Source organism: Lissotriton vulgaris, chromosome 2_1, assembly GCF_964263255.1.
Source record: "Lissotriton vulgaris chromosome 2_1, aLisVul1.2, whole genome shotgun sequence".
Lineage (NCBI taxonomy): Eukaryota > Metazoa > Chordata > Amphibia > Caudata > Salamandridae > Lissotriton > Lissotriton vulgaris.
The window spans coordinates 1,963,246,963-1,963,273,931 of NC_141687.1; the positions used below are offsets into that span (position 1 = coordinate 1,963,246,963).

A 26,969-nucleotide genomic window follows, 5' to 3' on the forward strand; every position below is an offset into this window, starting at 1 on the left:
TGTAGGAGCAGAATCCCTGTGACAATTTAGTAGCACAATCTCTATGCACCTTTACTTGAGTGCTAAAAAATATTTAAGAGCACAAGTAAGCCCCCATTCCAATGCTTTTGTGCTTTGTGTTCACGTATGCACTGCAATTCGAAGGCACTCTATAGGCAGGCAAATGACGTCCCCCAATTAACATTGATACTAAAATACTCCTCTGGCCTGTTCCAACATTTTCTTGACATTTTCTGCAAGTAATGGCTGAAGGGGGCTGACCCAAAATACAATAAATAAATAACACAATACAATATAATGGCTGAAGTCTGGTGAACCAAATGTCATATTCCCAGCAAGAGTTGGGGCAAACAGCTATATTTGCCTTTATCAAACGTACCCAGAGTGTACAGCCTGAGCCAGAGAGTACGGCCCGGGTGCGGAGAGTACGACTTAAGCCGGAAATTTCGGCCATACTGCAGACATAAAGATACAACTAGTAAATTACCTCTGTGAATAACAAAAGTCGTCGTAAAGTTAGATTTTTGTCTCAGATTGCCTTTGTGAATCGTGCCCGCAGTGTTTTCACCTCAGCATACCATATCCATGTCTTTGCCCTTTATATATGTTTGCATGCACTTCATAATGACAGTGCCATATATTCAATGCAACTGGACAATGCCTTCTGCCATTTACAGATCAGTTAGGAATTGTTGAATTCTAGTTTTAGGGATTTGAAATACTTGCAATGCTTAATTAGAGCTTGTTAGACCTGACATCATTGGCTTGAGTCTCTCCTCCATTTTTCTGTTTGCCTCTACTGTTTTACGATGTTTTGCTGGTATATGCTTTGGGCGCCGTGTCACTGCTGATCAGTGCCATAGCGCAAGTGCTCCCTATGTTAAAATGATGTATCTATTGTATCCATGTTTGGCTTATTTGGTTTACTGTCAGTCCCTAGACTAGTGCACCAGGAGTGCCGGGGCTTGTAAATACAAATGCCGCTCGTGGGCTTGCAGCACGTGTTGTGCCACCCACAGGAGCGGCCTCGTAAAAGAATGTCTACGGGTCGGTCATTGCGAGACCCACGTGCAGTCTTGTACTGTCACGCCGGCTGCGCAGGTATACCTACTTGCCAGCCCCTCCAACCTTCCCTTAACTTCATGTTAGTCACCCCTATGGTAGGCCCGTGGGCAGGGTGCATTGTAAGTGTAAGGTAGGACAAGCCTGACCAAGTTGGCATGTCCTGATAGTGAAGTGCCGCCATCTTCGTGCTTCACTATTGCGAGGTAGCCTGCTCTCCATTGCTTAGAATGGGCCGCCGGGATTGTTAATGCTATGATCCTAGCTGGCTCGGAGAAGTACGGTGCAATGTCGAGTTTGGTATCCCTGAACTCGGGGTTTAATTACGCATCCGGTGGTGTGGATGGTTTTTGGACTCAGGGTTCGAAAATAGTACTTTTAGAAAGTGTCTATTTTCTTGTCTAACCATATCTGGTCTCTGCTGGTCTTGCGTGTGTGTGACAGGAGCTGGGTGGCTCCAAGAGGTCTGGATGAGTCAGTGTGGGATGAGTGGGACATAACGTTGAGAGTAGGGGGAGAGTAGTTGTTGATAGCCTGCCTTGCCTGATACAATGCTGGCTCCACCTCCTGCCAAGCGGCGGATGGCTCTGTGCCTGCCATGGACGATCCTAGCCCCACCTCCTGCCAGGAGGGCGATAGCTCTGCTCCTGCCAGTATCAATGCTGGCTCCACCTCCTGCGGGGCGTCTGAGGACCCGGCCCGGCTCAATGAATAGGCCAGGTGCTACTGCCTAGCTCCACCCACCGCAGACCCAGGGTGTTGGGAAACCCCCGGCATGGACAAAGGGATCAAAGACGAAAAGGGGTATAAGAGAAGGACCCCTGAACTAGGAAATCAGATCACTTCTGACAAGGAACCCTGTAACCAAGGACAAGAAGCCTGCTGATCTAAAGGACTGCCTACCCCTTCTGCCAGTGTGCTGTTGTTGGGGGAATCCTGCAGTGCTTCTTTATTTTTGCCAAGGAACCAGGAGAGAGGAACTGGGTGTGTACTCTCACGCTTGCTAAGAAAATCTCCAAGGACTGGAAGAGTGCCAGTCTCCTGCTGAAGTCACAGGGCTAAAGGACTTCATCTGCTAAAAGTGCTATTTGCTGGAAGTGTGAATCCAGCATCTCTGAAAGGACCAGCAATCACGACGATCGGACGCTGGGCCCGACCGACGCCAGCAGCAACGCCAGTGAGTGGGAGTACGGCTCTAACTCCAGAGGACCTCGTGTCTGCCCCGCTGCTGATCGCATCAACCGTGTGCCCTCCAACGCCGTGAGCGCTGCTCACTCTGTGCAACTGCATCATCGACAACGCCTGCTGAGGCCTGATCGACACCGAAGACGCGACGCCGGATTGCTCGACGCCGCTGATCATCGTGTGCTTCATTTTCCTAAAGGTACTGTGTTGTTGGGGGTCCGTGTGACTCCAGGCCCGACGTAGCGCTCCTCGCGGTCGACGCCGAACCTGTGGATTATCTTTGCCCCGGCGTTGTGTAACTCCCGTGTGAGTTACCCTGTTGCTAAGAACTGTGTTTCCAAGAAGAAGATTTGCTTGATACTAAAAGACTTTTTGTGCCAAAGAAGAAACTACCTTTGAACTATCCTTTTTCCTTCCTGAACGTATTTATTCCGATTGTGTACAGTTTTGCCATTATTTGGTCTTGTGCTAAGTCTTATATAAAAATACTTATTTTTATAATACTACGGTGTCGTGTCCATTTGTAGTGTATTCACTTTATTACTGTATGTGGTCGTAATTGCTTAACACACAGCCTCTGAGATAAGCCTGTTCTGCTCTGCCAAGCTACCGAGGGGGTGAGCAGGGGTTATCGAAGGGTGTGATCCCCTTGCCCTGACTAGAAAAGGAGTGTCCCTATTTGTCAGAAATGCATACCTCTGCCAACTAGAGACAGCCGGTTCTAACATTGGATGCAGCGGTGAGGATTTGGACCTTGCATTTATGACCCATGTACAGTGATTAGTGTGCGCTACGTAGTGAAAGCAGACCATAACGCAGTCACAATCTGATTCGGAAGGATCCTATTTTTGTTCTCCGCTTTCCTGAAACTTGATTTTTGAACACTGCCAGTTTTAACCATGAGTGACAACGGAGTCACTGCCCCTGCTATCGTTGTTGTGGAAGAGTTCGAGAGGAGTAAGCTAAAGAAATACAAGAAAGATGAGCTGAAACACTTTTGCAACCAGTTTGAAGTTCCTACCACCGGCCTCTCGAGAAAAGATGATTTTTATAAAGCATTGCAGGCCTGGTGGGAGTCCAGAAATCCCTCTGATGTGGTGGTGGTACCCATAGAGGAAGGGGATGAGGAGGTGCCAGTGAATGGACCTGTGCCCTCTACCGGAAGCAGTGTTTCCTCCAAAGGTCTTTCCCCTGAAGAAAGAGAAGAAAGGGCGAAAGAGCGAGCTTACAACATGGAGATGGCAAGGCTAAAGATAAATGGGCAGTTGGAGTTAGAAAATGCAAGAGGTAGAAGGGAAGCTGATTTAGAGATCAAAAAGTTGGAGTTTGAACGAGAGAAGTTAGCTTTGGAGCGTGAAGCCAGGTTGAGGGAACTGGATATCCAAGCTAAAAAGTTAGAGTTGAATCCCTCTGGTGGCAGCATTCCATCCGAGCCTGCAGAAAGTAAGTTTTACTTCCCGAAAGATGTGATCAAAGATTACAATAAGAATGAAGATATTGGTCAATGGTTTAAAGCATATGAGTTAGCATTGTTGGCCCACCAGGTCCCTGAGAAGAATTGGGGAGCGGGGTTGTGGGGTCGCTTTGTGAATGAGGGAAGAGATACCCTGTTAGACATGCCTGTTGCGGATAGGATGTCGTATGCTCATATGAAAGATGCTTTAATGTTGCGATATGGTTTAACCCCCGAGCAGTACAGACAAGCTTTTAGAGAATGTAAGAAGTTGCCTGGTACGACGTGGGTTGAATATGTGTCTTATTTTTGCAGAGCCATGGATGGTTGGGTAAAGGGCAGCAAAGTGGAAAGTTATGAAGCTCTTTATGATTTGTTTGCGTGGGAGCACTTGTCTAATAACTGTTTTCCAGAGCTGCGCCAGCACCTGATTGATAGCAAGATATCTAACCCTAGAAAACTTGCTGAGGAGGCGGACCGCTGGGTCAGTACCAGGGTCCACAAGGGTCCAGTGGGAGACTCAGCCAAAGGTGGGCAGGGTCCCCAGCAGAAGAGTGGGGGGGACAAGGGTAAACAGAAGGAGTCTCAGAAAGGGCCCCAAAGTAATCCCCAAGGGAACCAAGGGAAAGGTTCCCAGCCTCCCCCTGAGAAGAAGCCAGGGGCCCCGACGGGTAAACCTGTTCATAGGGGCCCCCTAACCTGCTACGGTTGTGGGCAGGTGGGACACCGGTTTTATGACCCCCAGTGTCCCAAAAAGGATTCGAATGCACCGCCGCGTGCACCCCCTCGTCAGTTGGCAAGTGTAGCCTTGGGAGGGGAGGAGATGGTTGTCCATGGTGGGAGGGGTCCCGCAGAAATGTCCCTGGTCTCGCTAGGAGACATGCAAATGGTCCCTCCACCCCCTCTGCCTAGTAACACTAGTAAATATAGGCAGTGGGTGACCATTAATGGCCATAGAGTGGAAGCTCTCAGAGACACCGGAGCGAGTGTGACAGCTGTCAAGTGTCACTTGGTGTCCAGAGAGCAGGTGGTTCCCCACGCATTCTACCCCGTGATAGCTGCCGATAACTCCCAGAAAGAGTGTGAGGTGGCTCAGGTTTCCTTTGAATGGGGGGGAGTTTCAGGTACTCTTCAGGTTGCTGTGAGGCCCGCCATGCCTGTCGATTGTCTCCTGGGCAATGATTTGGAAGACTCCCCTTGGGCTAAGGTGGAGCGAGCGGCGCACTTGAAAATGTTGGGTGTGCCAGAGTGGGTGTGTGCAACCACTCGATCCATCACAGCGAGTAAGGGTGTTGATGGGGTCCCGGAGCCTGAAAGTACGGCCCAGGACCCAGCTGTGAAGAGAAGAGGCAGGAGGCGCGGGAAACCGGCCCCCGTTGTTCCCGTGGTCCAGGAGGAGGTAGACCCTGAGGGGGATGCCCTGGAGCCCACAGGGGAACAAAATGCCGAACTGGGAGATCTGCCCGAGCTGACCCATTGGCAGCAGGATGGTGGTCCCTCCAGGGAGGAATTCTGTGCGGAACAGAAAGTGTGCCCTTCTCTTGTGGGCATGAGGCAGCAGGCCTCAGCCCAATCCTCAGGTGATCAGTCAGGGTCACATTTTGTGTACTGGGAGAACGACCTCCTGTATAGCGAGCCTAAGGCTGCTGAGCCTGGGTCAGCCCGTGTGCTGGTGGTACCCCAGCGCTTCAGAGCCTTCCTACTGGGTTTGGCTCATGACGTACCGTTAGCTGGACATCTGGGGCAGGACAAGACCTATGACAGGCTTGTCACCCATTTTTATTGGCCTCAGATGCGTAAGGATGTAGACATCCATTGCAAGACTTGTCGCACTTGCCAGGCAAGTGGGAAAAGCGGAAGGAAGCAGAAGGCTCCCCTCCAACCTTTTCCGGTGGTCAGCACCCCCTTTGACCGGGTGGGTATTGACATTGTTGGGCCCCTGGACCCCAAGACAGCCCTGGGCAACAGGTTCATCCTGGTCTTGGTGGACCATGCCACGAGGTACCCGGAAGCCATCCCTCTCAGGACAGTGACGGCCCCCGTGGTGGGACGGGCACTGATGGGTGTTTTCTCCCGGATGGGGTTCCCCAGAGAGGCGGTGTCCGACCGAGACACCAACTTCATTTCGAACTATATGAAGTCTCTGTGGAAGGAGTGTGGGGTAACCTACAAGTTCACCACTCCTTACCACCCTCAAGGAAATGGGCTGGTTGAGAGATTCAACCGGACCCTGAAAGGCATGATTATGGGTCTTGAAGAACCAATGAGGCGGAAATGGGACGTCCTCTTGCCATGCCTGTTGTTTGCTTACCGTGAGGTGCCGCAGAAGGCTCTAGGGTTCAGCCCCTTTGAGCTCTTATACGGTCACCCGGTAAGAGGACCTTTGAGTCTAGTCAAGGAAGGCTGGGAGCAATCTCCCAGGAAACCTCCCCAGGATGTATACAGCTACATGCTGGCCTTTCGGAACCAGACTCGGCGCTTCAGAGAACTTGCTCAGGCAAATCTGGAGGCCAGCCAGGAGGAGATTAAGCGATGGTACGACCGGAATGCCACTCTGGTAGAGCTTCAGCCTGGTCAGGAAGTATGGGTCATGTCCCCTGTGGAACCTTGTGCGCTCAAGGACAGGTGGACTGGACCGTTTAAGGTTGTGGAGAAGAAGAGCGATGTCACCTACCTGGTGGACTTGAAATCTCCCAGGAAACCCTTGCGGGTCCTGCATGTCAACCGTTTGAAGCCCCACTTAGAAAGGTCCGAAGTGGGCATGCTCCTAGCTACAGATGATGGAACGGAGGAGGAGAGTGAGCCTCTTCCTGACCTCCTGTATGCTAAAGAGCAAGACGGGTCAGTGGATGGTGTGGTCCTCTCTGACACACTGACCCTTGAGCAGAGACAGGATTGTCACCAACTGTTGGGGCAATTCCCGGATCTGTTTTTCTTGGTTCCGGGTGTCACGCATTGGTGTGTCCATGACGTTGACACCGGAGACAGCCCTCCTGTGAAGCACAAGGCTTACAGGGTGACTGACAAGGTCAGAGCGTACATTAAGGAGGAGGTCTCCAAAATGTTCGCGTTAGGGGTGATTGAGTCCTCTAGCAGTCCTTGGGCCAGCCCAGTGGTCTTGGTCCCGAAGGCTGCAGCGCCTGGTGCTTCACCCGAACTCCGGTTCTGCGTGGACTACCGAGGGCTCAATTCAGTCACGAAGACTGACGCGCACCCCATCTCCAGAGCTGATGAGCTCATCGATCAGTTGGGGGCTGCCCGGTACCTTAGTACGTTCGATTTAACGTCTGGGTACTGGCAGATCGCCTTGACTGATGGGGCAAAAGAGAGGTCAGCATTCTCCACACCAGATGGGCTATACCAGTTCCGGGTGATGCCCTTTGGGATGAAGAATGCCCCTGCCACCTTCCAGAGGTTGGTCAACCAGGTCTTGGCTGGACTGGAGGAATTCAGTGCCGCCTACCTGGACGGCATCGCAGTGTTCAGCGCCAGCTGGGAGGAACACTTGCGCCACCTCCAGGAAGTGTTGTTGGCCCTGCGCGGAGCAGGCCTCACAATCAAAGCAAGTAAGTGCCAGATTGGGCAGGGTTCTGTGGTGTACTTGGGGCACCAAGTAGGGAGCGGTAAAGTGGCCCCCCTGCAACCCAAGATTGATACCATCCTGGCTTGGGCACCGCCCAAAACCCAAACGCAGGTGAGAGCCTTCTTAGGACTCACGGGTTATTACAGGAGGTTTGTCAAGGATTACGGCAACATTGTGCACCCCTTGACTTCGCTGACTTCCAGGAAGCAGCCACGAAACGTGATCTGGACTGATGCCTGTCAAACGGCCTTTGACACCCTGAAAACTGCAATGTGTACAGCACCCATTCTCCAGGCACCCGACTTTTCGAAAGAATTCATTGTTCAGACGGACGCTTCAGAGCATGGCGTGGGGGCTGTTTTAGCTCAGGTGAATGAAGAGGGCCGAGACTTGCCTGTAGCCTTCATCAGTAGGAGGTTACTTCCCAGGGAAACGAGGTGGAGTGCGATAGAGAGAGAAGCATTTGCTGTGGTCTGGGCGCTGAAGAAGCTGAGACCCTACCTGTTTGGGACTCACTTCCGGGTTCAGACAGACCACAGGCCCCTCAGATGGTTGATGCAAATGAGGGGTGAGAATCCAAAACTGTTGAGGTGGTCCATTGCTCTACAGGGGATGGACTTTACGGTGGAACACCGCCCTGGTACAGATCACGCCAATGCTGATGGTCTGTCCAGATTTTTCCGCTTTAGTGATGAGGACTCCCTAGGTTAAGGGTAGTTCTCCCCACATTTCAGCTAGAGGGGACACGTGTTAGACCTGACATCATTGGCTTGAGTCTCTCCTCCATTTTTCTGTTTGCCTCTACTGTTTTACGATGTTTTGCTGGTATATGCTTTGGGCGCCGTGTCACTGCTGATCAGTGCCATAGCGCAAGTGCTCCCTATGTTAAAATGATGTATCTATTGTATCCATGTTTGGCTTATTTGGTTTACTGTCAGTCCCTAGTCTAGTGCACCAGGAGTGCCGGGGCTTGTAAATACAAATGCCGCTCGTGGGCTTGCAGCACGTGTTGTGCCACCCACAGGAGCGGCCTCGTAAAAGAATGTCTACGGGTCGGTCATTGCGAGACCCACGTGCAGTCTTGTACTGTCACGCCGGCTGCGCAGGTATACCTACTTGCCAGCCCCTCCAACCTTCCCTTAACTTCATGTTAGTCACCCCTATGGTAGGCCCGTGGGCAGGGTGCATTGTAAGTGTAAGGTAGGACAAGCCTGACCAAGTTGGCATGTCCTGATAGTGAAGTGCCGCCATCTTCGTGCTTCACTATTGCGAGGTAGCCTGCTCTCCATTGCTTAGAATGGGCCGCCGGGATTGTTAATGCTATGATCCTAGCTGGCTCGGAGAAGTACGGTGCAATGTCGAGTTTGGTATCCCTGAACTCGGGGTTTAATTACGCATCCGGTGGTGTGGATGGTTTTTGGACTCTGGGTTCGAAAATAGTACTTTTAGAAAGTGTCTATTTTCTTGTCTAACCATATCTGGTCTCTGCTGGTCTTGCGTGTGTGTGACAGGAGCTGGGTGGCTCCAAGAGGTCTGGATGAGTCAGTGTGGGATGAGTGGGACATTACGTTGAGAGTAGGGGGAGAGTAGTTGTTGATAGCCTGCCTTGCCTGATACAATGCTGGCTCCACCTCCTGCCAAGCGGCGGATGGCTCTGTGCCTGCCATGGACGATCCTAGCCCCACCTCCTGCCAGGAGGGCGATAGCTCTGCTCCTGCCAGTATCAATGCTGGCTCCACCTCCTACGGGGCGTCTGAGGACCCGGCCCGGCTCAATGAATAGGCCAGGTGCTACTGCCTAGCTCCACCCACCGCAGACCCAGGGTGTTGGGAAACCCCCGGCATGGACAAAGGGATCAAAGACGAAAAGGGGTATAAGAGAAGGACCCCTGAACTAGGAAATCAGATCACTTCTGACAAGGAACCCTGTAACCAAGGACAAGAAGCCTGCTGATCTAAAGGACTGCCTACCCCTTCTGCCAGTGTGCTGTTGTTGGGGGAATCCTGCAGTGCTTCTTTATTTTTGCCAAGGAACCAGGAGAGAGGAACTGGGTGTGTACTCTCACGCTTGCTAAGAAAATCTCCAAGGACTGGAAGAGTGCCAGTCTCCTACTGAAGTCACAGGGCTAAAGGACTTCATCTGCTAAAAGTGCTATTTGCTGGAAGTGTGAATCCAGCATCTCTGAAAGGACCAGCAATCACGACGATCGGACGCTGGGCCCGACCGACGCCAGCAGCAACGCCAGTGAGTGGGAGTACGGCTCTAACTCCAGAGGACCTCGTGTCTGCCCCGCTGCTGATCGCATCAACCGTGTGCCCTCCGACGCCGTGAGCGCTGCTCACTCTGTGCAACTGCATCATCGACAACGCCTGCTGAGGCCTGATCGACACCGAAGACGCGACGCCGGATTGCTCGACGCCGCTGATCATCGTGTGCTTCATTTTCCTAAAGGTACTGTGTTGTTGGGGGTCCGTGTGACTCCAGGCCCGACGTAGCGCTCCTCGCGGTCGACGCCGAACCTGTGGATTATCTTTGCCCCGGCGTTGTGTAACTCCCGTGTGAGTTACCCTGTTGCTAAGAACTGTGTTTCCAAGAAGAAGATTTGCTTGATACTAAAAGACTTTTTGTGCCAAAGAAGAAACTACCTTTGAACTATCCTTTTTCCTTCCTGAACGTATTTATTCCGATTGTGTACAGTTTTGCCGTTATTTGGTCTTGTGCTAAGTCTTATATAAAAATACTTATTTTTATAATACTACGGTGTCGTGTCCATTTGTAGTGTATTCACTTTATTACTGTATGTGGTCGTAATTGCTTAACACACAGCCTCTGAGATAAGCCTGTTCTGCTCTGCCAAGCTACCGAGGGGGTGAGCAGGGGTTATCGAAGGGTGTGATCCCCTTGCCCTGACTAGAAAAGGAGTGTCCCTATTTGTCAGAAGTGCATACCTCTGCCAACTAGAGACAGCCGGTTCTAACAGAGCTGTGGTTGCAGGTGGCACCATAGGCACTTATGTTTTAATCATCAGACTTTGATCCACACAAGAGAATGAATGGCAGAAAAGGGGAAAAAGAAGGAGGAAGAGAGTCAGGAAACAGTGATAAAGGGAGAAAGCAGGGATGAAAAATAACCTGCATAAGTGAGATAAAGGAACAGGGAGTGTACTGTGGTGCATTAAAGAGACATCAGGTAGGATCAAGACTAGGCAGCCTAGGTATTCATCAACTCCCACATTCGGCAGCTTTGGCCGCTGGCATGCGAGAAAGACTTTGGGCCTCAGGACCTATTCTTTTACAAATTAAGCATTAATTACTGGAATATATATTCTTCATTTTTCCAGGCACATTTTGACTAGCATATTTGATTCTAGTCTTTTGGGTTTCAAAGGTCATGTCAATTATTTAACCTGCTACTATGATAAAGTACCTTCTGTTTTGTCACTGATGTGTCGCTTTAAATCCTATGTTCTGGAGCATTGAGACACATTTAAGACACATATTCTGAAACTTTCATTGAATGAATTGAGTTTAAGCATAAGATAGCATTTAAAGCAGCCCTACAGGCACAGAACTTCTAGGTCTTTCTGTAACTTACGATGTTCCAAGATGGCTCCGCGTGGTCAGCCCCGAGGTATTCCACGTAAGAGGCAAATCCCTCGTTGAGCCAGAGGTCATTCCACCACCTCAATGTCACAAGGTTTCCAAACCACTAAAATGAAAGAAAGCACATAATGAAGCATTAACGAGATGAGCCGTTCAGTCCAATGAATCTCTGTTCATTGGCATCAATTCAAAAACAATCAGGCTTGTTTCTAGTGGAGGGGAGGGCGCTTCGTTCCTCGTGGGTCAAAAGCCTGTAGATAGAGTAGACTTTGTGAAAGTCACAGCTGATAAAAGCTGCGCCTTTTCATTTTCAGTAACTAAATGACAGCGCCTAACTTCCCCTGTAGGTAAATGTGGGCTGTCAGTTTAGTACGGCACATCCCAAAGCTTTACCTTCCCCTCTGTCTCAGCAGACAAGGGTGAGACTGCAATATTAAAACAAAAATAAAGTCGTTCAAATACAAAAATACAGGCTAAAGAAGCCAAAAGAGAACTCCCTTCAATAAAAAGGATAGGGCATAGGTGGTTTTAATGTAAATATGATCTGCATACGCACGCATCTGTTCAGCTGCAGTGTCACAGCTTTTATGTAAAAAAGACTGGCTTGAGGCACAGGGCTATGCCTTCCACAGTTTTCTGGTTTAACGAACAGCTGTGAATAGGAGAGAGGGTTGAGAGTAGCATCGAGTATTTGTCTTTTTGTTTAATGTTTTTACTTTATTTTTAGGGGGCACTTTTCTGGAGCTAAAGGTACAAAATAAAATGGAAAAAGTAAAAAAAAATTATGTTGTGTGATGTTATGTTATGTTATATTATGTTAAATAAATGTGCAGAGCGCTCCAATACCTGGAGGTCTCCCAGTGCTAGCTTGGATTCAAACAATAGCGGTCTGCTACTGGGCACTAGTTATTAAATAGCCAGGTTCTCAATTACTTTCTGAAGGTGAGGTGATTGGGGCAGGTTCCAATATGGAAAGGCAGTGAGTTCCATTCCTTGGCAGTACCTTTGAAGAAACCTCTGCCTCCCCAGTTCGTTTTCTTGAATTTGGGAACCACTAAGGTTAGCTCAGATGGAGAGAAGTGTTGTGTTTGGTTCATACCATTTAAGAGTCTGCCTAAGGTGGCAGGGGCCTGTATTGTGAAGGGCCTTAAGGCTGTACACAGTGCCTTAAATTTGATGCAATGCCTCGCTGCGAGCCAGTGGAATTTACAAATTTCAAATGAGACTGACTTAAATTCAAGTAAGTCGAGTAGAAGTATGGCGGCAGCGTTTTGTAGCATTTATAGTTTAATAAGGTGTGCCGCTGTATATTTAAATATAGTCCGTTGCATTGATTGAAGAACTTTTTAATCAACCTCAGAGTGAAAAATGTAGAGGCAGTGACTGAGTTTACCTGGTCCCCAAAGGAGAGTTTGCTGTCCTTTTGGACACCCAGGTTTTTGGCTTTCTTCACCGGGAAGGAAAGAGCGCCTAATTCATCTGGCCACCATGATGACGACCAGAAGAAAGTTTTATTTCCAAAAAGAATAACTTCTGTTTTTCCGGAATTCAATTTTAGACAATTATTGCTCATCCAGGTACTGATGACCAGCATACAGAAAACGGCTCTGAGACAAATGAGTCCAGGGCGACCACTTGTTTTCTGTCTGAAAGAAAGTATCAAAACAGGGTCAGTGCTGTTCCCTGCACACCAATCATTGCTGGGCAGTTCATCCGAAGGTCATGGTGGACAGTATCAAATGCTGCAAGAGATCTAACATTAATAAAGCAGCATTTACCCCAGCTCCCAGAGCCTCTCTGATTTCTTCTGTGGAATTGATCAGCGCTGAATCTGTGCTGTGTCCACTCCGAAAGCCATACTGCATAACTTCTAGCAGCTGATTTTCCATGATAATGTTTGAAAGTTGGGCATTTTTGGCCTTTTCAACTAATTTGGCAGGTAGAGGAATCTCTGAAATGGAGCAGAAGTTGTTGGGATCGATAGGATTTAGATTTGCTTTTTTATTAGCGGCAGTATTGAAGCCACCTACCATTCTTTAGGAAAATGTTCCAATGTTTACATCATATGTAAGAGACGGGTGAGATTTGCAGTCATTAACTCTGGAACCATTTTAATCATCACTGGGGGGAAACGGATCAGTTGGAGAGCTAGACTTGGCCGCTTGGACTGGACCAAGAACTGATTTAGTCGAAAGGGGAGCGAATTCTGAGAAAGTAGCCTGTGTTGAAAGAGAGATCTGTTCTGTTTTCGACTGCATGTGTGAGAGGGGTTTCACGTAATTCACCTTCGATAGATTGAACTCATTATAGATGCCTTCAACTTTATTTAAAAATAACTTTGCAATGTTGTCACTTAGCAGTTGATTGCTGTTGATGCGATTTTTGACAGCCAGCCTGGTTAGCTTTAGCCTGTTTTGAATAATTATTTCGAGGAGTTTTTTGCAGCATTAATCTGTTCAGTGCAATATATCGATTTTTCTCTAAGTAAGGTTTTATAGTAAGCTAGACACTGTCTATATTCAATTTTTCCTATGTCAATGTAGTCTCTCTTCCAGACTTGTTCTTGACGCTTGCAGAGTTGTTTCTGCTTTCTAAGTGCGTCAGAATACCAAGGCTCAGTGCGGTGCAGGCGTTTAGAGTGCACATGTTTTTTCTGGCGCTAGCCTGGTGGCTGCAGAATGAAGCCAACTGGTGTATAAAGAGGTAGACGCTTCCAAGTCTTCATGAAAATTCGGCCGAGAAATAGAGAACTGTTACAAGAGTTGGTCAGGATTTGTTTTGTTTCTGGCACAGACTTTTTGTGGCAGTGGGGGCGATATTGGAGTCGATTATATTAACCGGGAGGGTTACTTAAAATATAATCGCATGGTGATCGGACCACATCAGAGTGCAGTGTGATTATTAAAGATGCCATCTAGCGTGTGACCCGCGTCATGTGTGGGGCCTTGTACCAATTGTTCAAAGCCAGAACTAATCATGATATCTAAGAGGCGTACAGTGTCTCGGTCTGTGGAGGTTTTATGGTGAAAGTTAAAATCACCCAGTACGGTGAAATTGTTGTGGAGAGCTATTCTTCCAGCAGATGGCCTACTTTGACTGTAAAGGAATGTCTTGGACTTGGGGGACGATAAAGTGAGATACCTTTAAAGGAAAACTGCTTAAATAGTTCCAACCGAAATGAAAGAGCTTCACAAACATCTGAAGAAACCGTGTTAAAAGAGGCTAAGATTGCATCACGATAAATGATTTCTAGGCCACCTCCCCTCCTTAAGGGCCTGTCTAGTGTGTGGCATGCAATCAATTCCACTAATACAGGTTTGAAAGGAAAGCACGTGTGTTGAAATGGCCTTCAACCTCCTCACAACCACCATGGTTGCCATTAAAATTCATAAATTAGTGAATATTTTTTTTAAACTTCTAGGGGCAGATTTACAAGCCCCTTGCGACAACTTTACGCCGCCGTTGCGTCACTTCTGTGATGCAACCATCGTCGTAAACAATGCACCATGTTGCGATATATTTACATCGTGACGCATCTAGGGAGATGCGCCACGATGTAAACCCCTGCGCCACATTATACCTGTGTCATGTATAATGTATGCAAGGTGGGCGTACCCACGCAGAAAAGCCTTGTAAAGTGACTCTTCACTGAGTCACTTTTATGACACCACTGCATCAAAACCTTACGCCTGCTTTAAGCAGGGGTAAGGAGTGACGCAGCATGTTAGGAATAGGTGATGGAGCAAGGTTGCGCTCGTAAAGCGACTTGCTTGTATTCAGCCCTCTCGAAATAATTTGTACTAATACTACATACTAATTAACATGTTTTGTTTACTAATAATTACACCACACAACATTTCTAGTATCTAGGGGAAGCTCGCCTATTTGCTTTTACATACCGTAACTCGATTAACCTAAAATGGCCGCCGCAACGCGGGAATTTTTCTGCTCATGCGTCTGTCACACTCATGTGACATGACGTATTCTCTGTGCTTGGTGGGAAATCTTTGCTTCTGCGCACTAGAACTAAGATGGCTACTCTGTGTGCTAACGCTTGCACTATTGCTTTTACTAAGTTGTTTGTTCTGCATAATGACTAATACCATAGTTAAAATAAAATAACGGGAATAGAGTAGAGATAAGTGGTATACAGTGCATTCATTTATTTGTTGTTCTAAAACTGTTTCTCTTCTACTTTGCATCTATCGTATTTTGGGCCTGACATGTACTTCTGAACTCCATCTTTGGAGGAACTGCGCCTGTGCAGAGAAGCTCAAATTCCTGAAGCACTGGCATTGAATTCATACCAAATCTTGAGTTGCTAGAAGATGTTTGTGAGAACTCGACCTCCTGAACCTCCAAGAGGATCTTAAATTATGCATTGTATTTACCGCTGTGAGGCCTCCGGGTGGTTATGCGCTATATAAGTGTAATTTTTCATTTCATTTCATTTAATTTAATTTCATTTCATTTCATTACTATTGGAACATTCATTGCCGGGTGGAATAAAAGTGCATGGGAAGTAAAATATTGAGCGGGAACATCGATCTGAATATTGAAGAGCATGATCTCATAACTGGTATGGGGTGGTGACCTCTCCTCTTCTTTTGACCAATCAAATTGAGGGAATTCACACGTTTGCAACATTGGGGGGTGGTACACTGCCCTGGAAAATGGAATAACTAAGGTAGGCTTAGCTAGTTAGATAGTCTGACTTGTCCGAATAGCTGACCTGTCACTGACCCAATAGGCGATCGAGAGCAGAGGTGCTGGCGGAGCACTCTGTCAGAAGATTCGGGAGCAGAGGTGCTGGCGAAGCACTCTGTCAGAAGATTAGATAACCCAATCGGGGTTCCTGAGGGAGAAGATTTGCTAACCCAATCGGGGTCCGACTGTTAGCTGCAGAGAGGGGTGTGACGCAGGCGTTGCACTTTAGCTGTGGGTGCCGGTCCTGACCTGCGGTGGTCCTGTCCTGATCCAATTTGGTCCGTACATATCCTGATTCTGGTCTGCACCTGTTCTATCCTGTTGGCACCTGCATTATCGGGGGTCCTGTTCTTTATCTCTGCCCGTGGCCAGGGTTGGTCTTCAAACCATTCTAAGTGAATATAAAGGTTGAGTGGGTATGTTATTGTGCTATTTCCCTTTTCTTACCTTTCCCATAATTCACTGCTTAAAGAATGTTTCATGATACTTTCACATCATTTTGCAGTGATTTTATTCTTTCTAATCAATTAAGTTCTAATTAATGTAGTATGGACTATGACATTTAAAGAAAATATTTGGATAAAGCGTTTAAATCTTTCTCGAGTCTGTGGTTATTTTAATAAGTGCAAATGTTTATTATACTACCTATTATGCTAACACCTTTGATCGTTTAGGACTCTAGGTACCGGTGACTAGGATTGTTAAGTCAATGGTATAGGTCCTGAATGGTTAAAACAAATTGATTAAGCATAGGTTTACCTGTTCAAAGTGTGTTAGTGGTTTTATGGGCGCAGGTGAGCATGGTAAAACGAGCAGGTGAGCCTGCGCTCTATCATAGGCATTCCTAACCATTGCTGGAGTTGCGTTGTGCTTGCTACATGAGTCTAGGAATGCACTGCCTGTAGGCCAACAAATGTGCCACGCATCTGTCTATCCTTGCGCCATAGTGCGCTGCATTGTAAATGCGACGAATCCATGGTGGGGCAAGGTTATTTTTACGTGACACATTTTAACTGGCGCATCTCTGCTAAAATGCAGAGATGCACAGTTCTTGTACATCTACCCCCTTATATTTTGTACTTCCACTTTGCCCTGTAGGAGGCAGTGCTACAAATCCATTTCAGCACAATAATGAAAAGTGTCATAATCATCAGAAGAAATATCAGTCCGTATTTTGGATATCGGGTAAGCCAGTCAAGCTTGTTTTGTTTTTCAGAGTGAACATGTTGCTTAGAACTATACTACAATTTATTTGTAGTGTTTCATATTTTTATCTGAGTATTTAAGCACAATCTACTGAATGCATTTTTTTTTTAAATTAAAATATCAATCATGTGATTACTCACATATTCCACTAAACATTGCACAAATTAGCAACACAAGGCCTTAAAAAGAGCAGATAGTGCAATATTCACATGTCAATAACATAACATAACATAACATTATACATTCCTTTTTTGTGATGTGACACATGCACAAACCCACATGCACGTACATCGCCCAGAGCCTAAAAATAATCAGTACAATGACAACTTGGGTCATTTTCCAGAAAATGCCCCAGGGGCACACATTTGCAACAACTTTATATGCTGATCGTGAACTTTAGTATTATAGAAGGGCAATAAATGTTGATAGAGCCACATCTACAATATGGAATGTGCCGAGTGATCATAAGAGGACTTTCCCTCATTTGATTAGGGATATGCCACAGGGAAATGAGGGACACACTTGTCATTGCTTGAATGACATCCTCACCACGTTTCAGACGCATGCGCAGTGGCAAAGAAGAGATCGGGGAGGCACCTCTCCGAAGTGAGGCCTGCACCCTTCAATTAAAAGTCAGCCGTCTTTCACTAATGCACTCTCTACAGCACAAGTACAAATTGTCTGAGTTCACGCCTAATTTTCTGTGTAATCAGGGCTACTGACACAGTCTGTGCCAGACGCACCATGTTAATGGTGCACTGAACGGAGCATTATGATGCACATATGAAAAGTACACCAGAATTCAGGCCCTGGTGACCCTTCTTTAAAGAAACAACTTCTGTTTCTACACGCTAATATGAGTGAGGAGTTGGCCGGGGCTTGGCCTTCGGATTCTCCCTACCTGATATAAGAATCATCGCTTAAGCATCCAGAGCTTTTCACGACCTCTTCATATCTCCCCAGGAGAGGACTGAACCATTCATTTTTTCTAGCCATCAGAAGTGAAGGAAGAGTTCAGAGACCTCTGGAGTGGACTGCTCTTAAGATGAAGCCTGCCTGATGCTCTCGTCATCATGTTCTGACCTGTCTGCATGGGCTGATCCAAGGAGCTTGCTCCAGAAACATCCTCGCTCTAGCATGTATACCAAAACTGAGCTAAACAGCACTGAACTGAACCCTCATTCATGCATTCATTCAGCAATCTCCTGCAGCTATATTCCTCTACGTGTAACAATTTTTTCGAACTGAAACACGAGGATCACGTATGGGGCAGGTTTTTATGCCTTTGCTGAAATTTTAAAACTTACTGAAGCCTTCTGAATATTGGATTTTTCTGAACTATTGAAGTGTATAAACACCGTACGAAATTCTGCAATAATACAGTTTCAAGCCCTGAAGAAGTCTCTTTTGGGAGGCGAAATGCGTTGGCTATGGCTATGTCTCTTTGCTTTTGGAAAAATAAAGAACATTCATCCTAAGAAAAATAAAGAGAAATCACCTCAAGAAACGTACATCTTGGATCTGGATTGTTTTGTGTATCAAATGTCCTGAATTTTGAAGTCAACCATTTATATTTTGCTATATAGTGCTGAACCTCTTTGCATTTGATGTAACAATATAGCGGTGCGAGCAGAGAATTATTCCCATTGCCAAAGAAAGGGCGACACCAAAGATGCATCACCCGTGTCCCCCAAAATAGCTCTTGATAGGCCTATTGATATAACTACAACCACCCTGATATTTATTTCTGCAATATTTCTCAGCACGCTATCACTTTGAATTTACACAATGGATGATTCGTGAGAGGGACACATCTAATGTATATTTTGCTTCTGTGAAAACTAGCTTGAGTAATAAAATGGGCCTAGCAGGAAAAAATGGTTTTACAAATAAAGGGAGTGAGGATGAAAGTACAGTGGAAGAGAAGTGTCTGCTTTCATAAACATAAATTATTGTTGCTTGTATGCGGATCATATCTCCTATCGGGTATCTATATCAAATATCTATCAATATACTTGCAAATGTAAAGTTTAAAAATCAGATACACGTCTTCAGGATCTGTATTGTAATTCTTATGCAATTCATTTATTAATATTCCACTTCTCTCTGGTATTTCTGATTCGTGTTTTTTGTTAGAAGTGACTCGAAAGATTAGGTAGAGATTTTGCTTCGCGTAATTGGGCAAGATCTTCTATTTTGTCAGTAACTTGTTGAAACCGCTGCAGACCGTCTGTGTGTTGTCCATGGGGGTTAACCAATCACTGGTCGGTATGCATGTTCCTCCATATATTGAGACCACCTAAAGGCCGCAGCCAGCCTTTACAACCCCACCACTTCATTTGAATGACATCTCTGCGGCGACAATACATTTCATTTGTGTGTATTTCGCATTTCACTGCATCACTTGTCGGCTGTTTATTATTTGTTCAAAATAAGCGCTGCTAAAAAGCACATGGATTTTTTTCTTCACAGCTGCACAGGGTCGCCCACATTGGGTTCCACATGCACGACGTGACATAACAGCCCATAATCTATGCTCTTTCGATCTTTACCTCGCCGCTGCAGGTAGGAACAGCGATATCTGCTTGGGGGTTTTGTCATGCTTACTTCTTGAGGCGGAAATATCTCACTGCTGTTATCTGCCCTACCTCAGTTTGCACAAGTCACTAGACAAGAGGAAGCACTGCCATGCATGTGTTCTGTTATGTCATGGGACAGCTGTTTACAGGGCCGGTCCTAGAACTTCTGGGGCCCCGGGCGAAAGTCCAGATGTGAGGCCCCTCTAATTTGCATGTAACATCACAAGAAGTGACATCACAGAAAGTGACATCGCAGGACTATTGATCTTATTTGGCATCACTGAAGAGACCTAATGTGAATATCAGTAACATGGACAACAAGCATTTGCAATGCAATAGGTCTCGCATTTGCGAGAGTTTAAGCTATTGGCATTGTGAATGACAATGCCTGTTATTTATCTGTTTTGATAATTAACACATAAATAAGTCATTGTCATTTACAATGCCAATAGCTCAATCTCCTGTAAATGCGGGACCAATTTCATTTCAAAGAAGTGTCCGCAAATGTCACGGGCTGCTTGTAAAGTAAAAGAACGCATGGTGCAGAATGCTGCAGAAAAGCATGTCGTGACTCCAGTAGGAGAAACTCATTAAAGAAAATAGTGCTTACAGATTAAATATGAAGTAAAAGGGCCATCCCTCATGGGAGGTTAAAAATGAAGACAAGGAGATATTAAGGAGGGACTAACCAGCCTATTAACGAATCCGAAGCCAGCCTTTACAAATAACAATGAAGCAAGCCAATGAAAAATATGGGTGGAGAGTGGGTGGAGCTTCAAGTCCATACTGCATTGCTTCAACTGGGTATGTCTGGGCCTTCCCTGAAGTGTGGGGTTGACAGAACACAGAAGCGAATCTGCACATAGCAAACACCTGGTCCGATGACTTCTAGAAGTTAATCAAGGTATCAATCAATTTGACAAAAAAATCATTATTACTAATGTGCTTGCATATTCATTTATATGATGGCTTTTTGACAGCATATGAATTGTCTCCCGCCATTGATTTACCCCAAACTTTAATATCTTAAATGGCTAATGTAATAGATAATGTGCTGCCTGGCTAAAAACATATAAGGTCCCAAAGGCGAGACCTATTGGCTATGCCAATGCTTGTTTTTGTAGATGCCATGTAGAGGGGATGCCTAATACCATGCACTGAAGAGGATGTGGCATAACAGCATCATCTCTGTACTTTGGTGCTGGGTCGCTTAGTTCGAGTCTTGACGTTATGGTCGTAACATCCAGTAGTTGTAACAGTCAAAAAATATTTCCTTTACAAATTGAACAGCTGCTTCTAAAAAGCGCTCCAATACTATCTGATGTATATCCCCTTTAGGGCATTGTTTTTATTTGTAACCATGTAAACATTTATAAGCACAGGCATGGCCTCGTGTTCACACAGACACACACATTTAGATACTAGTGCACAGAGGGTAAATGTGAATGCACGTTTCCATAGCGTGAATCACAGCATCACCAAAGCAATAAATAATGAACCTGGGAAATGTGTTTAAAGGTTCCCTTTGCAGTAATGTTTCGTTTCCGTCCATGCCATGTTCACGAGATGTCCAGTAGCACAAACTCTAGAGGATGTGGCATTACGGCCACATCTATCTACTTTGGTGCTTGGGAACAAGGTTTGAGTCTTGATGTTAACTTAAAGCCCTATAATTCTGGGCAAAGCACTACATTTTCCTGTCTGTACAATAAATATATATTCTTCCGTTATGACACTAGTGGTCCTGTAGAGCACTCCAATACCTTCGCTAAATTTTGCCTACATATAAAAAATGCGCTATAACAGATACAGCTGCGAACTTCGAAACTGAGGATTTTTATTATGGTGTAAATATGGTCTATTTGCCTACTTTTCAAGTGCCTAACAGTAAAACAAAAACAAAAAAATTCGGAAGATAACTACTGCTTTGAGAAAGCGCTTCAATACAATCTGCCTTATTTACTTTAAAGGTACGGATTCTATTTTTCACCATTTAAACAATTACAGGCACAGCCCCATTTATTCACAGATTTATATAAAAGTGCACAACGTCTAAATGTGCGTGTATGTTTCTATAGCGTGCCTGAGAACATCATGAGAGCTCTACTGCACAGCTGCCCAGGGGCCATCTCACCCAGTCTTTTAAATAGAAACAAGGACACACCCGTCTCATACACCAACGGTCCCAGCACTCAGCCTCATAGCACTAACAGCTGCAGCTACAACAGCACTTGTTTATACGCTTTTTTGATTCATTTTAGGTCACATTAAAAAAAGTCTGCTCTGTCTTCCTATCGTGAGGGGTAGTCTCAAGGTCGGTAACTGCAAATAAACACACACACACTCGATATTATTGGACGGAAGAATGCACTGTGCTGTGCTCACTGCGCAGCGCTTTTCCCCATCATCATTTATTTATTCCCGCAACTGCGGGGCTGGAGGCGGGCCCCCCTGAGCGCGAGGCCCTGGGCAGCTGCCCATACCGCCCATGGCTAGGACCGGCCCTGGCTGTTTATTTAGTGTTTTTGGGACCTCGAGTCGACAAAAGCAAAAAAAAAAAACAATTACTTTTATACCTCTTTTCAATCTGTTTTATTTATAGCTTGGCCTTAAAATACCTAGATTTGCTTCCATACAGTGGAGCACAATTCCCCCAAACAATCTGTTTCTGGCGGTATGATTTGCGTTGGAGTTGACTCTTTCAATCGTTGACAGTGATCCTCATTACACACAGTCCGATTACTTTAATTACAGAGGGCTTTGGTATTTTGGATACAAGCAGGACAGCGGGGACACTATCAATATGAGAAGAAGATGGAGATAGATAGGACACTCCTTCAGAAGAGAACAAGACTCCATCTCAAGAGCAGGGCAAAGAACACCTGGCTGTAAACCGTGGAAACAGAAATGAAGGCCCTGAACCAGAGCTGGTGCACCATACATAAACTTGCCCAAAACAGACAGAATTGGAGGTCTTTGTTGCTGCCCTACATACGATTCAACATAACAAGCAGTACTAGTAGTAGTGCGCTGATATGTGGCAAGTAGTCTGTGTATGCAGGTAAGGGGAGGTTAGTGTAGTCAGGTAAGAGATTGTTGCAGGGATTCTGCCCAAGAACAGAAATAAGCGCAGGATTATAGGCCCTTGGTGTATAGGTATTGAGTCATCCTACCACCTTAGTACCCATGACCCAGGACCGACTAGCAATGGTGTCTCACTTGCTCTCCTACTCAATCACAGGGAAACGAGTGATTAGACATCCTAGAACTCAACACTTCCAGATCTCTCAGAAATCGTGGTAACAAGACACACCCTTTCGCTCGCACCCTTGTACTTGTCCACAATAAGATCTGACAAAGACACAGAACAGTTTAAAATATTTATTTTAACTAACATGCCCTAACATGCAGTGTATGTGCCACAACAAGCAGGAAAATGCAGAGTACAAATACAGTCAGCATAGCAGCTAGTCCATATATCATGAAGGGAGATGTCATCATGAAAAGACAATAGAGAAAAGATTAGAGAGCCTAACTTCCCTCCCCTTGCAAAGAAAATGTATTAATATATATTAGAAGATCTCTGGGCTTTTCCAGGGGACCCTATACCTTAGTCTACAGATGGTAGATCTACATCATAGGTGCTCTCTTGCTCGTCTCCCTGGTAAAAGGTCCCTCTCCAAGTGTGTGTTACCTATTTGTGTATCCCCACAAGACCCAAGTTAGTTGTCCCAAACAGAATCTGCATCGGTAAGTTTTGTCTAGGTGCTAAGGCCTGACCAGAACAGAATAACAAGGGGCACTGTTTATCGACCTTGCTCACAATGTTCACACCAAATACTGGTACCAGCAGAGAATGCACACAGCTGACTGCTTTCATGTGAAAAGTGCAAACAAACTCATTGCAAAAATAAAACTATGTGGTACCATGCGCAAAGCTGCATAATGTCTGCATAGCTCATGCTAAGTTAGTGGATATGACAATGCCCCCAGTGGCCACGTGACAAGATGACACGATTCACTAGCACACTTGAATAGAACATTTCTTCTGCAAGGTGACTGGTCAAAAGCAAGTCTGAAGAATTCAATTAAAAAATGTTCCTGGACTGTGAGAGGTTAGGTCCTGTCATCAATCCAGGCATTCAGCAACTTGTGGCCTTGGCCTTCAGGAATGTGCCTCCATATGCTTGCATGTAAAATAATTACTTAATTGTTCATTATTCAGTCATAAGATCCTGCTTGTCATGCAATGGCGTCAGGTAGCTTGTCTCATTTGTTTTATTTATAAATAAAGATGTGTGATGACTTGCTGGACACCGAGCTAAGTATTGCCCAGGTTCTGATGTAGAACCTTCTGGGAAGGCTAAGTGGAGAGCTCTAAGTTGTGGCAGTTGGACATTAACTATGGTTGGGGTGATTACAATAAAAACTGTGACTGCTCAAATTGCAGTACCCTACCATCTTCTAGCTGGACAGCACTGTAAAACAACTTTACAACCAGTACCAATCTGCTAAACATGGATCAACATTTTGTTCCCACAGATTCACATACTTTCACTGAATCATCAACCTTAACCAGAACAGTGCAACCCCCCTTTAATGATCATACTCAATCTTCCTTTTCTCTTTCAACTTCCTCTATTTCCGCTATTACATGAGGAAAGGCTTTCCTCAATTATCATATTTAAGGAGCAAAAATTGGTTTAGAGAGAAAGGAAGCGCTCCTGCCAAATTGTATGGTGTGGAGTGCCAAGAAATCTTGAAAGATTTGCCTTATTTGTTCAGAGACTCAGCGAGGGGGTTGAATGATCTTGACAATGAAGTTAGATAAACATTATCTTCCAAGAGTCTCCACCATTATGGAATGTTACCATTTTGGACGGAGGATTCAGACTGAGGTTGAATCCAAAGACAGCTATGTTACTGATATGAGAAAATTGTTGGCAACCTGTAAATATGGGTCTTAGACAGAGGAGAGAATCGGATTCCAGTTCCGGCTTTATTGTAATTCAGAGAAAGTCCAAGAAGAATTATGGTTGAAATGTGAGCTGACTTTCTATGAGGTGTTGATTGCAGCAAAATGGATTGAGCATATTAAATTGTGTGCGACAAGCAGTAAAAATAGTGATTGTGATGGTGTATATACAGTTGCCTCTATCTCACAAGAGAATAATGTAGAGGTTGTAGGGAAATTCAAAAGGGCAGTGTTACAATGTGTGGCACAGTAGCTCAGATGGGCAGCAGCAAAAAAAGTCCAACAGAAAATGGCTATTTAAAACAAGCATTGGCATAGCCTATAGGTCTCGCCTTTGGGATCTTATAAGTGTTTAGTTATCCAGCACAATATCCTTGGTGCAACAACATCAAGTGTTGCATGGCTCAACACTTATAAGGTCGCAAAGGCGAGACCTATTGGCTATGCAAATGCTTGTTTTGAGTGAGTGGAACTTGTAAGTATGGCAATGTGAGATAGAGATGCTGCGAGTACTTTTACAGGAGCCCCTGTGACATTGTGCCTATTCAAAATGTATCTTGGGTCTGGTGTAATACTTCTAGCCCCTATTTCCGCCTTTTTGCACCCAATGCATCCTTAAATGTCCCATGTACAGCCGGGGTTGACACTCCTATTACCCCTGCCCTCCAGTGACACTTTACCTGTCACGGGAGGTGGCGGTGGTGGTGGTGGGGGTGGTGGTGGATGTGGTGGTGGATGTGGTGATGGTGTTGGAAGTGGTGGTGGACGTGGTGGTGGACATGGTGGTGGTGGTGGTAGACGTGGTGGGGGTGGACGTGGTGGATGAAATGGTGGTGGTGGATGTGGTGGTGGTGGACATGGTGGTGGACATGGTGGTGGATGTGGTGGTGGACGTGGAGGTGGTGGTGGTGTTAGATGTGGTGGTGATGGTGGATTTGGTGGTGGACATGGTGGTGATGCTGGACATGTTGGTAGTGGACGTGATGGTGGATGTAGTGGTGGACATGGTGGGGGTGGACTTGGTGGTGGTGGATGTGGTGGTGGTGAACATGGTGGTGGTAGATGTGGTGGATGTGGTGGTGGTGGACGGGGTGGTGGTGGGTGTGGTGGATGTGGTGGTGGTGGATGTGGTGGTGGTGGACTTGGTGGATGTGGTGGTGGATGTGGTGGTGGTGGTGCTTGTGGTGGTGGTGGATGTGGTGATGGTGGACATGGTGATGGTGGTGGTGCATGTGATGGTGGACGTTTTAGTGGTGGTGGCCGTGGTAGTGGTTGATGCGGTGGTGGTGGTAGACGTGGTGGTGTTGGATGTGGTGCTGGTGGATGTGGTAGTGGTGGACTTGGTAGTGGTGGATGTGGTGGATGTGGTGGTGTTGGACTTGGTGGTGGTGGACTTGGTGGTGGTGGACATGGTGGTGGTAGAAGTGGTAGTGGTAGATGTGGTGGTGGTGGACGGGTGGTGGTGGGCATGGTGGACATGGTGGTGATGTGGCGGTGGTGGTGGACATGTTGGTGGTGGTGGATATGGTGGTGGTGGAAATGGTGGTAGTGGTGGATGTGGTGGTGGTGGGTGTGGTGGACGTGGTGGTGGTGGACTTGGTGGATGTGGTGGTGGATGTGGTGGTGGTGCATGTGGTGGTGGTGGATGTGGTGGTGGTGGACGTGGAGGATGTGGTGGATGTGGTGGGGATGTGGTGGTGGTAGAGGTGGTGGCTAACGTAGAGGTAGTGGATGTGGTGGATGTGTTGGATGTGGTGTTGGTGGACATGTTGGACATGGTGGTGATGTGGTGGTGGTGGACATGGTGGTGGTGGTGGACATGTTGGTGGTGGTGGACGTGGTGGTGGTGGTGGTGAATGTAGTGGTGGATGTGGTGGTCATGGAAATGGTGGTGGGGGATGTGATAATGGTGGACACGGTGGTGGTGGACGTGGTGGTTCTGATGGTGCATGTGGTGGTGGATGTGGTGGTGGTGCTGGACATGATGGTGGACGTGGTGATGGTAGAGGTGGTGTTGGATGTGGAGGTAGTGGACGTGGTGGTGGACGTGGTGCTGGTGGTGGACCTGGTGTTGGTGGACGTGTTGGACATGGTGGTGATAGATGTGGTGGTGTTGGATGTGGTGGTGGTGGTGGATGTGGTGGTGGACGTGGTAGTGGTGGTGGACGTGGTGGTGGCAGATGTGGTGGTGGTGGATGTCGTGGTGGTGGTGGTGGACGTGGTGGTGGTGAACATGGTGGTGGTGAATGTAGTGGTGGACGTGGTGGTCATGGAACTGGTGTTGGTGGATGTTATAATGGTGGACATGGTGGTGGTGGACGTGGTGGTGGTGGTGGGGCATGTGGTGGTGCTGGATGTGGTGGTAGTTCTCGATGTGGTGGTGGACGTGGTCATGGTAGAGGTGGTGGTGGATGTTGAGCTAGTGGACATGGTAGTGGACGTGGTGGTGGATGTGGTGTTGGTGGATGTGGTCGTGGTGGTGGATGTGGTGGTGGAAATTTTAGTGGTGGTGGCCATGGTTGTGGTGGTGCTTGTAGACATGGTGGTGTTGGATGTGGTGGTGGTGGTGGACGTGGTAGTGGTGGACGTGGTAGTGGTGGATGTGGTGGATGTGGTG

General features: G+C 46.6%; 1 protein-coding gene across 1 annotated transcript in view; it reads right to left on the reverse strand.

The window, feature by feature from the left end:
* Positions 1 to 26,969, reverse strand: part of LOC147733567 (aminopeptidase Ey-like) — a 538,593-nt gene that overhangs the window by 348,370 nt on the left and 163,254 nt on the right. Inside the window, exon 6 of the mRNA XM_086958155.1 lies at positions 10,878 to 10,991. Coding sequence (XP_086814281.1) covers positions 10,878 to 10,991 — 114 coding nt within the window. The remainder of the gene's footprint in view (positions 1 to 10,877; positions 10,992 to 26,969) is intronic.